Genomic DNA, 16,519 nt, shown 5'->3' with positions numbered 1-16,519 from the left:
AGTAGAATTACAGTAATAAAAAGGGCAAGAAGGATTCCGCCAGACGTTTTGTACGGTTTAAACCAGAGTAAGGGCAGGAGGTGGCACTCTTCATAGAGCGCTGCAGGGCCATTTGGGGGAGTTCTTCACACGCACAGATGAAAGGGGGAATGTGATTAGGCACTTAAAGCATGAGAAATGACTTACACACATTGCACGATGCTAATAACAATGAAAAACCTGCAAGGCTAATACACTAGGAATCAAAAAGCTAATATAGAGATATAAAGAACTCGTCTGTATGTGGGAATGAGACCAAGGATGTGTCTTCACAACTAAATGCTTGCATGAGTAAGATCTAAGGGGTTCATCACTACCATCATTTACCATCAACATCTACATGATCTAACCCCAACCGTAATCCAAACCGTAATCCCAATCCTAATTCCAACCCTTTAATCTCAACCGTTATTGTAGCACCCCTTCCTCCCTTGTCTGCTCCTTCTTGCTGACCTAAGAGCTGGACACCAGTGCTCTAAAGATAATTACATAAACTCTCCCAAGGAAATTGCCAAACTAATAATACTCAAAACATTCTCACTCTCAAAATCTCAAATCTCAGTCTTTTCTTTTGCTAAGTGTGGCCTGCACACCTGAAATGAAAATAATGAGTAACACAGTTTTATAAGTTTAGAACTGTAGGTGGTTTTGTTTTGGCATTTACCAACCCCGACCCCACTAACCAACAGTGCCTTCAGAATGATTTCATGCCCTTACAATATTTTCCACAATGACAAAGCAAAAATGGGTTTGGGGCATTTTGGTTTTGTAAATGTGTTAAAGATTAAAGACTGAAATATCCTATTGACATAAGACACTGGCACTTGAAATACTTCTATATCCACACTGGACTCACCTGTACCTAACTGAACGAACAGGTCATATTTCAGAAAGTCATACACCTGCCTATATAAGGGCTCCTGATGGTGTCAATCAAGCCATGAGGATGGCGTCAATCAAGAACCGTCTGTAGGCAGTGAGGCAGGAGGGTATGAACTGTTTGACTGTGTCCATGTCTTCCCACGCGTCTCCTGCTGTTTGCCTCCCTTATACGCCTCTATACATACTCTGTGTGTCACTTCCTGTCTGTCATGGCACCTCACTAAATGACACCTTAGAGTTTGGAGTTTGCCAAAAGGCACATCTTAACAGCTCTCAGATTAGACTGACGAACAAAATGAGTGGAATCTATTTTAAGACTAGCCTGAAATATACTGATGTTAACAAAACCCAATTAGCTGAACATTACAGCTTGATAGACATCATAAAGGTGTTATGCAAATGAACTCAGAAACACAGCACATATACAGCATAAAACAACCTGATGGATGGATGGATGAAGAGAGAGGGAGAGAGGAAAGATGGAGAGGGAGTGAAAGAGTGAGGGAGAGAGGAAAATAGAGGGCAAGACCTAGGAAGAGATTTCTCCAAAACTAAGTCCTCACTCCACCAGCTCTGCCAAAGCTCCACCCTCAGCTCCGCCCACAGCTCCATCCACAGCTCCACCCAACTCTTTAGACTCTCCTGACTCAGAATTAATTCAGTCCAAGAACAGTTTGCCCACTCTGGCTAACCCAAAGTCACACTTACTAACACCCCTCATCATAGGCCAACCATCAAGGAATCACACTGGCTGGACAGTGATGTACAACTGACCGTCGGTGGACAAGTAGGACAAACATAACCACTGTCATTTGATTACTGGGATTTCTGTGAGAGAGCGCAGAAGTGTGGGGAGCCAAGAACAGTCCAGTGTGTGGCTTACAGGCGCAAATGACATTTTTGAACATTCAACAAGGAAAAAGAAAATTAAACTTCATTTGACTTGTCATAAACGTGGTTTATGCTACAGCTACAGCAACACAGCAAATGAAGCGTGTGAAAATCTGGTGTTGGAGGAATGGTGTTGGTGAGTCGGCTGGGATATGGAAGGAGGGCAGGACGCGTCGTCCCTGGAGACAGGACAGGAGTGAGGGATTGAAGTGGATCACCGTCAGCTGCTCCCTAACCCTGCCAAGGGGGCATCAAAACTTCCCCCACAACACGGTGCCCGCCTGACAGATGAACACCCAGCAGGTGGAAGAGGTCGTTTTCTCACACTGAGACCTCTGTAAGTGCAGATTTGACATCTGAGTGTGGGACAATTCCTTTGGCAATGCAAGGAGATAAGTTAGAGGTAAGATTGTGTCTGATTTGCTTTCCGAAGAACTTCAAACCAGAGACACCACCTGCAGCATCCCAGCATGTGAAGTCAGAGATACGTGTTTTGTATGCAGCATACAAAGGCGCCAAGAACCGGGACAGCTGGATAGGAAGCAGTGAGGCTGTTGACTGGTTTCACTGGGTTCACTGGGTTCATTGGGTAAAGTAGGTTGAGTGCTGAGTCTGACATCCATCAGAAGCACCTCGCACTGACACACACACTACTGAACACACACATGACGTGAGTCATGAAGGAGTCGGGTTCTCATTAGGCACTGGTGCTACCTGGAGCTCCCTCCCGGTTCTCGGGAAAACGCCTTTAATTAAATCCTGGGGAAGCAGCCGCCAGGAAGCTTCTGGGTTCCAATTACTGAACCAGGGCATAAAACTGCCTTCTGCCAAAGCAAACAGAGGGAGAGATAAAGAGAACGTATTGATTAACACTCACACTCTCGCTTTCTCTCTCTCTCTCTTTCTCTCTCCCTCTCTCTCTCCCTCTCTGGTGGTGTTTTCAGGCCAAATTAAGGCTGAAAAGGAATCCTCTCACTTCACCTCATAACCCTGCCCTACCCAGACTCCAAGCCACGCCCACCCATGCACCACTCACTGCTGATAAGTCTAAGACAGGCACTGCCATACTGGCAGACGCGAGGGGGCGTGGAAATGGTTAGGCTACAACCCAGAACCTCAGCTCAGCTGCAGGAGATGAAATGAGCTTACACACACACACACAATTACCTACACACACACACACACACTCACTTAACTTTATATAAATAATTCACTCAGACACTCCAAAAGCACAAGATATTAAAATTATATGGGGACAGTGCAACCCAGCTGAAATAGTTTTACCCTCTCTGGAGTTCAAACAGCTCGTCTCACTTTCAGTGTCCTTCTACCAGCTAAATGGCACAGCACCCCCTTTACATCAACAGATAATCAGGGAAGAGGCACAAAGGAAAAACACTACAATCTTCTTCACTGGATATAAAAAAAGGTAAATGAACCTCCAGATCTGACGGATGGTAGAAGGTGTGGAACCCTAATGTCTTCCCTTTAGCTGCAAAAGCTCAGAAGTTTTTACCTGCAAATTTCCTTCTGGAGAAGTAACTTATGACTGTTTCAAAGATGAACATATCAAGGCAAAGAAAAAAACTCTAAGACAAACTCACAAAGCCTGTTCAGTGATGTCGTAATTTCAGCTGTATGTTCAATGACGTCATCATTTCAGTTGTGTGTTCAATGATGTCGTAATTTAAGCTGTTTGTTCAATGATGTCATAATTTTAGCTGTGTGTTTGTGATGTAATTTCAGCTGTGTGTCCATGATGTAATTTCAGCTGTGTTCAATGATGTCGTAATTTCAGCTGTGTGTTCAATGACGTTGTAATTTTAGCTGTGTGTTCGTGATGTAATTTCTGCTGTGTGTTCATGACATTGTAATTTCTGCTGTGTGTTCATGACATTGTAATTTCAGATGTGTGTTCATGACATTGTAATTTCAGATGTGTTTGGGATGTAATTTCAGATGTGTGTGGGATGTAATTTCAGATGTGTTTTTGTGACATTGTAATTTCAGCTGTGTTCGTGATGTAATTTCAGATCTGTCTTTATGATGCAATTTCAGATGTGTGTCCGTGATGTAATTTCAGATGTGTGTTCAATGACGTCGTAATTTTAGCTGTGTGTTCGTGATGTAATTTCAGCTGTGTGTTCGTGATGTAATTTCTGCTGTGTGTTCATGACGTTGTAATTTCAGATGTGTGTTCATGATGTAATTTCAGCTGTGTTCGTTATGTAATTTCAGATGTGTGTTCATGATGTAATTTCAGATGTGCGTTCGTCATGTAATTTCTGCTGTGTGTTCGTGATATTGTAATTTCAGATGTGGGTTCATGAAATTGTAATTTCCGCTGTAATCTTGCACACACGCTGAGTATATGGTGAAGTGAGAGAAGATTCTCTAAGCAGGATCCTATACAGTAAACACTGGAGGGTATCGGAGCACAAGCAGACTATACCAACCCATATAAAGGCAGATTGATCTGAGATCACCATCAGACAGAGGACACCCGCACCACGTCTGTCTCCTGTCCCCACCATCAGACAGAGGACACCCTCACCACGTCTGTCTCCTGTCCTCACCATCAGACAGAGGACACCCTCACCACGTCTGTCTCCTGTCCTCACCATCAGACAGAGGACACCCTCACCACGTCTGTCTCCTGTCCTCACCATCAGACAGAGGACACCCTCACCACGTCTGTCTCCTGTCCCCACCATCAGACAGAGGACACCCTCACCACGTCTGTCTCCTGTCCTCACCATCAGACAGAGGACACCCTCACCACGTCTGTCTCCTGTCCCCACCATCAGACAGAGGACACCCTCACCACGTCTGTCCCCTGTCCTCACCATCAGACAGAGGACACCCTCACCACGTCTGTCTCCTGTCCCCACCATCAGACAGAGGACACCCTCACCACGTCTGTCTCCTGTCCCCACCATCAGACAGAGGACACCCTCACCACGTCTGTCTCCTGTCCCCACCATCAGACAGAGGACACCCTCAAAAATGCAGAAGCTAGACCTGTTCCCCACTACCTACTGGAGATAAGCAGAGAGCGAGAGAGAGAGAGAGAGAGAGAGAGAGAGAGATGTGGTCATACAGTAGGGCAGGACAGAATGAAGAGAAAAGAATGTAAAGAAGAGAAAGAGGGAAGGGAAAGAAAGAAAAGAGACAAATAGTTGTTGTTGATGATTAAACGTCAGAGACAGCTTTGGTCAGTTTATGAGGCACTGAGGCACTAAGGCACTGAGGCTCATCCTTCTGTCCCAGGACAGCAGGAGTGTGTCTCATAAATCATTTAAAAAAGGAAATGAAATGAAATGGGGTTTGAGAGTGGTCTGGCCACAGATCTGCTCTCAGTGAGTGTGTGATGTGTTGTTTACCAGTGCGTCTGGAGATAAGCACAAGGCCCCTGCGGTAGCCATCACCAAGTCATTTTCAGCCTGGCACCAGGTTTCCTAGACACATGCCTGATCCCAGCGGGCAGTGTGCTTGGGAAAGCGGTGGAAACGGCGTGCACAACACTGGCACCTCCCTCCGCCTGCCCACCGGGTGATTGTGAACTCCGGCCTGTTTAAAAGAGCTGTGTTCATTTGTGAAGTAGTCCACTACCAAACACGGTGTATTCCAAATGCTGAAACTCACTCAGAAGAGCAAGACCTTTCTTCACAGCATATTCTAGTGTCCAAGCCATGCTCATTTCTAGTCTGTCTGTCTCTTTCTCACTTTGTCTCTCTCTCTCTCTCTCTCTCTCTCTCCTTGTCGCTCTCTCTCTCTCTGTCTCTCTCTCCCTCTCTCGTCTCTCTCTCTCTCTCTTCCTCTCTCTCTCTCTCTCCTTGTCGCTCTCTCTCTCTGTCTCTCTCTCCCTCTCTCGTCTCTCTCTCTGTCTCTCTCCTTGTCGCTCTCTCTCTCTCTCTGTCTCTCTCTCTGTGTCGCTCTCTCTCTCTGTGTCGCTCTCTCTCGTCTCTCTCTCTCTCTCTGTCTCTCTCCTCGTCGCTCTCTCTCTCTCTCGTCTCTCTCTCGTGTCTCTCTCTCTCTCTGTGTCGCACTCTCTCGTCTCTCTCTCTCTCTCTCTCTCCTTGTCGCTCTCTTTCTCTGTCTCTCTCTCCCTCTCTCGTCTCTCTCTCTGTCTCTCTCCTTGTCTCGCTCTCTCTCTCTCTCTCTTTCTCTCTCTCTCGTCTCTCTCTGTCTCTCTCCTTGTCGCGCTCTCTCTCTCTCTGTCTCTCTCTCTCTCCTTGTTGCTCTCTCTCTCTGTCTCTCTCTCCCTCTCTCATCTCTCTCTCTCCCTCTCTCTCTCTCTCCTTGTCGCTCTCTCTCTCTGTCTCTCTCTCCCTCTCTCGTCTCTCTCTCTGTCGCTCTCCTTGTCGCTCTCTCTCTCTCTCGTCTCTCTCTCTCGTCTCTCTCTCTCTCTCTGTGTCTCTCTCTGTGTCGCTCTCTCTCTCGTCTCTCTCTCTCTGTGTTTCTCTCTCTCTCTGTGTCGCTCTCTCTCGTCTCTCTCTCTCTCTCTCTCTCTCTCTCTCCTTGTCGCTCTTTCTCTGTCTCTCTCTCCCTCTCTCGTCTCTCTCTCTCTGTCTCTCTCCTTGTCTCGCTCTCTCTCTCTCTCTCTTTCTCTCTCTCGTCTCTCTCTCTCTCTCGTCTCTCTCTCTGTCTCTCTCCTTGTCACGCTCTCTCTCTCTCTGTCTGTCTCTCTCTCTCTCCTTGTCGCTCTCTCTCTCTCTGTCTCTCTCTCCCTCTCTCGTCTCTCTCTCTCTCTCTCTCTCTCTCCCTCTCTCTCTCTCTCTCCTTGTCGCTCTCTCTCTGTCTCTCTCTCCCTCTCTCGTCTCTCTCTGTCTCTCTCCTTGTCTCGCTCTCTCTCTCTCTTTCTCTCTCTCGTCTCTCTCTCTCTCATCTCTCTCTCTCTGTCTCTCTCCTTGTTGCACTCTCTCTCTGTCTCTCTCTCTCTCGTCTCTCTCTCTCTCTCGTCTCTCTCTCTGTCTCTCTCCTTGTCACGCTCTCTCTCTCTCTGTCTGTCTCTCTCTCTCTCCTTGTCGCTCTCTCTCTCTCTGTCTCTCTCTCCCTCTCTCGTCTCTCTCTCCCTCTCTCTCTCTCTCTCTCCCTCTCTCTCTCTCTCTCCTTGTCGCTCTCTCTCTGTCTCTCTCTCCCTCTCTCGTCTCTCTCTGTCTCTCTCCTTGTCGCTCTCTCTCTCGTCTCTCTCTCTCGTCTCTCTCTCTCTCTGTGTCTCTCTCTCTCCTTGTCGCTCTCTCTCTCTCTCGTCTCTCTCTCTCTGTGTCTCTCTCTCTCTGTGTCGCTCTCTCTCGTCTCTCTCTCTCTCTCTCCTTGTCGCTCTCTTTCTCTGTCTCTCTCTCCCTCTCTCGTCTCTCTCTCTGTCTCTCTCCTTGTCTCGCTCTCTCTCTCTCTTTCTCTCTCTCGTCTCTCTCTCTCTCATCTCTCTCTCTCTGTCTCTCTCCTTGTTGCACTCTCTCTCTCTGTCTCTCTCTCTCTCGTCTCTCTCTCTCTCTCTGTGTGTCTCTCTCTGTGTGTCTCTCTCTCTCTCTGTGTGTCTCTCTCTCTCTATCTCTCTCACTGTGTTTCTCTCTCTTTCTCTGCAGGTTCTTTTTCCTTCATCTTCCATTGTAAAACATCCAGAGCTCTGCTGCAACTTTCCAACATCCTCTCATGTGACTCACTCACTGCAGTCACTCCACTGGTTCCGTTCCATGTGACAGAGAGAAGCAGAACTCTTGTCCATGCCTTCGAGGCCTTGAATGGCTTGGCTTGTTGCTTCCTTGAAGTTTCCGACTGTGATGTGATTCGTGTTGCCCCCACACAGGTTCTTTGACTAAATGTCTCTAGTTTGACAGGAAAACAAAGCTGTTCTGGAGCTGCTTATCCATGAAGAGAAATATACTTTAATCACCAAATTAAAATCTACTGAGTGGAGAAGCTTCTGCTCCAACAGACACCACAAACCAGACACCAGACTACCACCAGACGCAAGACTACCAACTAACACCAGACAACAAGTCTTAGACCTTCACAGGAACTGGAACCTTTTAGAAAAAGACAGCAAGAGCCTTTCCCCATCATCTCTTTAAAACAGCTCATCAGGAGGCATCTGAAGGACAAGGCTGCACTGAAACAAAGTGCTGGAAAGGTGACAGAGGAAGATGGATGCCTGTGATGTGTAATACACACGAAGGTTGATGGACTGACCACAGGAACGAGAAACTCTTATCAGGAGACCCTAAAAGAACCATTACACCCCAACACTGACCCACAGCAGGCTCCACCTCCTATTAAAGGGCTTATAATGTGTATACGCAGACCTTTGTACATGATAGCATGCTGCTGGTTTGGTGCATCACAATGTGAATGCGTTTGGCAATTACATGCTAAAATAACCATCGTGGTTTTGGCATAATGAAGCAACAAATGACTTGTTAACTCCAAGCAACAGGTATCTATTTTCTCAGTCTACGTTGCAACACATTTCAGACTGTGAATTACAGTGTCTTCAAAAACAAACACTCAGCAATTTACCTCTCAACACGAGGCAGACATGCTAATGTTTTTGTTCCTGGAGCAGAAAGTGAGGTGAGGTGCTTTGCATTTGGGGACATGACTGATGTTATTAGTGACAGATACAACATTGTTAACCTTCCAAAGGTCCCTGCTTGAGTAGCCAGGTGAGAAAGAAACAAAACCTAGTGTGGGGGGTTATTGTGCTGTTTACTTACCCCTACCCCACTTACTTGACCCTACCCCACTTACCCCTACCCCATATACCTACAACTGATGAAAGATATAGGTGCAAGAAAGGTTCTGACTGATCTGACTGAATTATAATTACACATGTATGAGAAAAGCAAATTAGATTGGATAGCACAGCATAGGTTATGAGAATATGCACAGCCAGCTTTAGTTCCGCAACGCTAACCCAGCCTGCTTTATCGGAGCATTACAGTTCAGCTAGTTCACTTTATGGTTTATCATAGTAAACATGCATAAGACTGGAAACTTTACAGGGGACTGGTGTCAGTAATCAATAACTACAGCAGGGTCTTTAGTTTGTGAGAACTTAAGCCTTTAGATTACATAATGGCGTCTGAAGAGCTGAGCTTCACGTGAGTTTAAGGTAGACCACAGTTAATTCGCATAATACAAGCCAGTTAGTTACACATAACAACTGGCTAGAGAGTCACCACCTTCTGGTTTCACCCCTGCCACAGGAAAACAATCGGAGAACAGGGATCACAGCCTCAGTGTCTCACAGCTGGTGGTAGGACAGTGATTTACAGTCCTGAATAACAACTGGCCGTTCCTTCTGGCAATGTGTTCCCAGAATGTGATGGAACCAGTCTGTTGGGACCAGTATGATGGGACCACTCTTATCTCCACACACACACACACACACACATACACACACACACACACACACACACACACACACACAGAGCGGTGTGGCAGATGAACACAGGGTTTGGCCTACAACCTGAAAACAGCAAAACCCACAAAACACAATAGAAACATAGAAAGTACAGAGTATTACAACACCGGACCACAAGGACAGAAAACATACACACACAGAGGACAGTTAGAGACACGAGACAAAGTGAACTGTGGTTATATCCCCACCGAGACAAGGGCTGTTTCAGAAAGCAGGTTTAAACTTAACTGTGAACTCTGAGTTGACCCATCTCAGCCCAACATACCCAGACCTAAAATGTCAGTGATGGAAGTCAGTAAACTCTGGGTAGACTGAACATAACTGAAGGTGCTCACAGTTAACATCCTACAGTGCTGATAAAAGGACTAATCACAGATGATAATGACCTACTTGTGTTCAGGTTACATTTACATTTATGGCATTTAGCAGATGCTCTTATCCAGAGCGACTTACAACAGTGCTTTGTCCTGTCCTCATAGAATACATCCAGCAGGTTAGAGTCCAAAATAGAAATGAACTAGAATACTGTGGAAATACAGGGATCACTGCTGATGACTAGAAGTGCAGAATACATATAAGCTCTATAACAGAAAACACTCTGTAATAAACAATAAGTGCTGGAGTTAGTCAGCGTATGAGCACTTAACATCAGTGTAATAAACAATACCCTACAATAAATACTACGTGTCCCAATATAAGACCCACAGGTGTCCCATTTACCCAGTATAAGACCCATACATGTCCAAATGCAGTATATATGAATCAAAAGGAGGCACAGTTGTGTTTCGTAATAACATAGTCATGGTCATAAATGACTTTTATAGACCTTTTGCTAAATGCTCGGTAGATTAAATATTCACATGACATTTTTGAAACATACATGCAGGGGGACAGTGATGTTCTGATTATTTAGTGAGAGGTAATTTTACACCTGTGGGGTCTCTTAAGGACTTTATTGTCTCTGCCACCGTTGTGGTATCCTCACATAGCTAAATATTATTATTATTAAATATATTATTATTATTGATTAACATTATTTATATTTAGAATATTACTTTTTTATTTATAATTCTAACTTATTAACTATTATTGATAGGGGAGAAAAGCAAGTATATTGTAAATTTTGTCATTGCCTGGAAGGATTTTTAATTGCATACATTAACTACTGAATGTGGCTTTCTGCAGGATATAAGAAATAAAAGAAACTCCAGTGACGTGGAGCGCTTGATGACTTTCCCAGGCTTACAGCCAGAAAAACTGCAGCTCAGGAGTGCTGCACCTGAACTTTGTGAATAGCACACATGACGACAAAAAGAATAAACATTATGTTCGCCGCTCTCTGTTAAAAGAAATCTTAAAACATATATAAACAAATACACAATACTGATTTGTATACAGAATGTGTGATTTGTAGTTAAAGGGAGGGCGAATCCTCAATCCTGCAGTCTATCAAGGGAAATGCGATGGTGAAAAACAAACAAAAAAAAAGGCTAAAAAAAATACTCATCAAAATGTTTAAACAAAGTCTAATCACTCCTAATATTTTTAGATTATTACTCATAATCAATCTTAATAATTTTATATTATTAGTTGTAATCAATCACAATTCGCATCATTATGATCAGTTTTAGAGTGGTTTGTGCTGCTGATTTGGGCAGGATTCACTCTAGATTATGTCCAGTAAAACTGCTATGTAGCAGGTTCTCAGCTTCTTGCTGCATCATCTAACCATCATCTAACTCAGTCTCCACAAACTCCATGTTAACTGATTTGGGTTTGTTGCTTAACCTGCTCTCTGGAGTATCAGGGTGGAGACAACAAACCAAAACTAAAACAAAACCACATGGCTGTAACATTAAGTGAATGGGAGGTGGACGCAAATGCTGAGGAGAGTGAGATTTATACAAGACCTCACCTGAGGTGGTCCTGTACTGAGAGGAGAGACAGGACCTCACCCGAGGTGGTCCTGTACTGAGAGGAGAGACAGGACCTCACCCGAGGTGGTCCTGTACTGAGAGGAGAGACAGGACCTCACCCGAGGTGGTCCTGTACTGAGAGGAGAGACAGGACCTCACCCGAGGTGGTCCTGTACTGAGTGGAGAGACAGGACCTCACCCGAGGTGGTCCTGTACTGAGTGGAGAGACAGGACCTCACCTGAGGTGCACCTGGTCAGAGAAGAGCTGTGAGTCACTGGATATTCAGACAAATGATGCCCATGAAGTGATTGGCAACAATGCAAACCTCTAAACTGTTTAAGATTTCTCAGATCCAGTGAACTGATTATGAATTCTGTAATTATCACAGGATACGAAAGAGTGCCCTCATCCACCAGCAGCTGTCAGCTGAGGCATATCGGATTATGTGACTCAACTGAGTGTGAAAACAACTGGAGAGTGGGTGTGCACGTGTGTGTGTCTGTGTGTGTCTGAATGTGTGCTTGCATTACAGAAATTACAGGATTACATGGCGATTACATGTTAGGGCTAGGTTCTTTTTTTTAATAGTATCCGCACGCGCGCATGTGTGTGTGTGTGTGTGTGTGTGTGCACATGCATGGTGAGTATGGAGGTGGTGCTGATTCATGTGTAGAGGTGAGACTCTAATTTAAATTCCCTCACCATTCTAACATGCGGTTCCTACAGGTGACTGCTAGTCTGTGCCATTAGATAGTAGAAGAGTTCAGTGTGAAAGAAACCCCGAAACACCACCATAAACCTGCACAGTCCAGTGCTCACACACACCACCACAAGGGGTTATTGCTGTGGTGTGAGCCAGGCCTTGGGGCCGCACTCGTACAGAGCACCACCCTAAACCTGCACAGTCCAGCACTCACACACACCACAACCATAAACCTGCACAGTCCAGCACTCACACACACCACAACCATAAACCTGCACAGTCCAGCACTCACACACACAACCATAAACCTGCACAGTCCAGCACTCACACACACCACAACCATAAACCTGCATAGTCCAGCACTCACACACACCACCATCCTAAACCTGCATAGTCCAGCATGACACAGGTCCTGCCTGCCATATGTATTTCTTATGAGATGACTTTTTTGGTCCAGAAAGAAACTGCAGTGAAAACTGTTCATGTGAATGTGAAACCCAAATATACACATACAGTGTTGGAGGCTTTTGTAGTTTCCTTTCATCCTAATGTGGAACATGTGATTCGCTGGTAACCTCTACAGCTAAATGTGATTGGCTACTAAACTCTAAAGATTTATGCTGATTGGCTACTAAACTCTACAGGATTATGCTGAATGAATTTGAAGGATACTGTGTTCAGCTCCTTGTGTTGTATTATTCATGAAGCACTGGATGAAGCATTAGCTCAAACATGATCGCAATGCAACAGGGTGTCCGCATTTAAATTCTTTAAATCCTGTTAAACAAATTAATACTTCATTGTGGATATGCGGGCATACACACACACACACTCTCTCTCTCTCTCTCTCTCTCAGTCACAGTCCCATATTTACCAGTGAAAGGGGTTATTGCTGTAGTATGAGCCAGGCCTCGCGGCCGCACTGGACTCCAAGAGACATGACACACTCCTTCATTACTCATGACAGAGATCCTGCCCACATCAACCACTCCTGCCCTGCTCAGCTAATGAACAGGAGGCCAGTGCCAGGCAGCCTGGCTCATTAATGGGTCATTGTTAATTGGCCACGCGATGTTGTGCATCGTCTCTGCAGAGACCGCAAGGAGCAGAAGTGTTTGCCGTCCTGTTGGGTAGAATGGCCGTGGTCTCAGGGGCGAGTGTGACATTCACGCTGAACATATTACCCAGGAGGCATGTGGAGACAGGGCAGGCACTCTCCAAGCCTGTGACACTGTTTCTGTAAGACTGACTGCTTTTTAATTGGTTGTCATAATTGAACTTTATCTATTTGCTGAGCTGACAATGACAGCACATGCAGGTTTAATAGCCTGCTGAGAGGGACACACAGAGTTTGTGGTCCTTTAATATCCAGGGTGAGCGTAGAGGATTCACCTCAACACAATATCCGGCCAGGGACAAAGCCTCCCCTCTCTCTCCCTCCCTCCCTCCCTCTCTTCTGGCTCTCTTTCTCTCTCTCCCCCTTCCTCCGTCTCTCTCTCCCCCTTCCTCCGTCTCTCTCTCCCCCTTCCCCGTCTCTCTCTCTCTCTCTCTCTCTCTCTCTCTCTCTCTCCCTGCCAACTGTCTCTCTCTCCCCCTTCCCCCGTCTCTCTCTCCCCCTTCCCCCGTCTCTCTCTCTCTCTCTCTCACTCTGTATCCCTCTCTCCCCTCTCCCCCGTCTCTCTCTCTCTCTCACTCGGTCTCTCTCCCCCCTTCTCCTCCGTCTCTCTCTCTCTCTCTCTCTCACTCGGTCTCTCTCTCCCCTCTCCCCCGTCTCTCTCTCTCACTCGGTTTCTCTCCCCCCTTCTCCTCCGTCTCTCTCTCTCTCTCTCTCACTCGGTCTCTCTCTCCCCTCTCCCCCGTCTCTCTCTCTCACTCGGTCTCTCTCCCCCCTTCTCCCCCGTCTCTCTCTCTCTCTCTCTCTCACTCGATCTCTCTCTCTCACTCGGTCTCTCTCCCCCCTTCTCCCCCGTCTCTCTCTCTCACTCGGTCTCTCTCCCCCCTTCTCCTCCATCTCTCTCTCTCTCTCTCTCACTCTGTCTCCCTCCTCCCTCCTCCATCTCTCTCTCTCTCTCTCTCACTCTGTGTCTCTCTCAATCCCACCCCCCACCCCCCCAGGCCATGGCCCAAACATACTGCACGGTCATGAAGAGAACCAGCAGCCTGTCGTGCACATGCGCCTGGCGAACCTCAGGAGAGGGCCCTGGGCCCTCACAACGACTGCCTTCACAACCTCAAAGTGCTTTTACACATATCAAACCAACGCAGCAAAACTACTTCAAAGTGGAAAGAGGTTTAGTCGTGTAACTGCTGAACGGATGAGACTCTGTCACAGGACGTAAGAACAGCAGCCTTCCATTAGGCTCAGAAACATCCCGCCAGTGTCTGAACAAAGCAGGACGTGACGGGATGATGCGGGACATGGTGGCCCGAGGCGTCATACCTTGAACAGTCTCAGGATGTTGGCCACCATAATGGAGACGGAGCTCGCGGAGGCGCCGATCACGCCCACGATCTTGTCAGGCTTGGTGAAGACGGGCGGGTCTCCGTTGGCGCAGCGCACGTCGGAGCCGTCACGTTCGATCAGCGCCTGGACGAAGGTGAGCGACTGCTCCAGTGCGTAGGTGTCACGCGAGCAGGTGTCCAGGATGCGGGCGCCCAGGGTCACGTTGGGTAGCAGCTCGGGGTCCTTGTTGATGAGGTCGATGGCGAAGAGCATCGCCTCCAGACGATGAATCCCTTTCTCCTTCTTCAGCTCCCCACACGGAACGCCACGCTCCCCCCGGGCGTGCACAGGGAACAGGCCGCCCAGGATGATGTCACCATCCAAGCGGATGGAATGGGCGTATTCTGTTGGTAGAGGCTCCACCCGGTGACAGAGGGATGGGAGCCAATATGAAAGCTGCATCGTTAGGAGGAGGAGCCCCCATGAAGCCCAACCAAGCCGCGTTGGTCCTAAAGCCATAGTGATACCGCAGAGACAAGGAACAATCCAGAAATCCCAGAAGGGTAATACCAAGGGGTGTAATGACAAAAGTAGGTGGGACCATCCAGCCGCTTCCACTTAATGATGAGGCCACGCCCCCTTCATGGTGGGGGCGTTGCCAGGGAGATGAGTGCTCCACACATGTCTATGATACATGTCACGGGGAAAATGTGCAGGAACAGTAGAGGAGGGGCGGGACAAGCAGGTGTGACGGGCGCCTCTCTGTCTAATGCAGCAGTGACCTCACATCCTGGTGTAACCTCACATCCTGCTGTGACCTCATGGCTGAGCCTGCAGAAGAGACACAACACTGCGTGAGAGACTGGGAGATGAGCTCACACACACAGACAAGCATGGGAAACTCATCAGAGACATGGTCAACATCAACACTGTGCATTACTGCACCAGAGAAAACCTCCCATGAAACGCTAGTGCTCACCAAAGATATTTACAACAAATGAGAATCAATCTATTAGTATGACAAACAGACTGTGTGATAGAGAACAGAGAAGTGCTGACTGACAATGGCACTGGTTTGTTATATTACAAAAACCTGTTTTGTAATGTTATATGACCCTCATTTGTTATATATGAGCCTGTTATGTTATTTTAGCCTGTTTTGTTATATAAATCTGTTGTTATATATGAGCCTGTTTTGATATTAGGCTATGGACACCAACAAGCCAAAAAAGGTGGAAAAAACACCATATTAAAAAGACCACCATATGAAAAAACACCACCATATTAAAAAGACCACCATATGAAAAAACACCACCATATTAAAAGGAAACTGCAGGATTAATCTCTATTCCTGCATCTGTTTCATATCCACAACCAACAAAAGTCATTTTAATTCTTTTCTCTGTACTTCTTGACTCAAAGCTCACTTACATTTGAAATATAAAGACCATGAAAGACTTTAACTGGGTTCCAAGTCAACAGGCTTTTCCGTTCTTTTCTTTGTACAGGAAAACAAACTGAATTTGTTGTCTGTGCTGAGGCACCATGTGCTACAGAGGTGGCAGATTGTAGCATTCCAGATTGGAGCATTCCTGATTGTAGTATTCCAGACTGGAGCATTCCTTTGAACTGGTCTGTTAGTTTGTTTGAAGCTAAACCTTTCATAGGCCACACTAGTGCTGTTTTCTTATTTTGAACATTCTATTGCGATGGTAAAGGTCAACCTGTTTTCATCTGTTCAACTGATTCAAGATTCGCAACACAGAGCCAGTATGTGTCTATTACAAGTTGCTAGATGGAGGATTGTTGGTGTTGTTTTATTTGTTTTATGTGTTGTTGTTGTTAGTTGCAGGCCAGTCATTATCAAGTGTTTCGCCCGTGGAGGTTACTCTGTCAGATATTTTATAGCGTTCTTGGTGAAGGCGCGCGCCCACACCGGATCGGTGTGAGACGTATTTGGAAGCTCAGTACGGCTGCAGTCGGGCAACAAATGACGTTGTTAGAGTAACTAAAGACTTGAACCGCCGTGAAAATACCGGAATGACGGTCACGGTTCCCTCCTGTCTTCGCCTCATTACGCACCGACGTTCCGTGCCACGTCCGCGTTTACGCAGCGCTCAGCTCGAGACCTGCGCTATCTGCTGTCGTACTGCGCTCGCGGCAGTGATTCCGACCGCCAACAACAGGCGCGAGCCCTCGAGAAGGCTGAGGAGCTCGC

At 46.6% G+C, this 16,519-nt stretch overlaps 1 protein-coding gene across 5 annotated transcripts in view; it reads right to left on the bottom strand.

Annotated features, from left to right (window-relative positions):
• The window catches only part of grm8a (glutamate receptor, metabotropic 8a), a 166,662-nt gene that overhangs the window by 142,321 nt on the left and 7,822 nt on the right, over nt 1–16,519 (bottom strand). For all 5 annotated transcript variants that reach the window (XM_081722569.1, XM_027007489.3, XM_081722572.1 and 2 more), the window contains exon 4: nt 14,299–15,132. In XM_081722569.1, coding sequence (XP_081578695.1) covers nt 14,299–14,820 — 522 coding nt within the window. In that variant the 5' untranslated portion in view covers nt 14,821–15,132. The remainder of the gene's footprint in view (nt 1–14,298; nt 15,133–16,519) is intronic.

The sequence above is a fragment of the Electrophorus electricus genome, chromosome 11 (assembly GCF_041902795.1).
Source record: "Electrophorus electricus isolate QZ-2024a chromosome 11, ASM4190279v1, whole genome shotgun sequence".
Classification (NCBI taxonomy): Eukaryota; Metazoa; Chordata; class Actinopteri; order Gymnotiformes; family Gymnotidae; genus Electrophorus; species Electrophorus electricus.
This window is presented reverse-complemented; position numbering and strand designations above follow the sequence as displayed.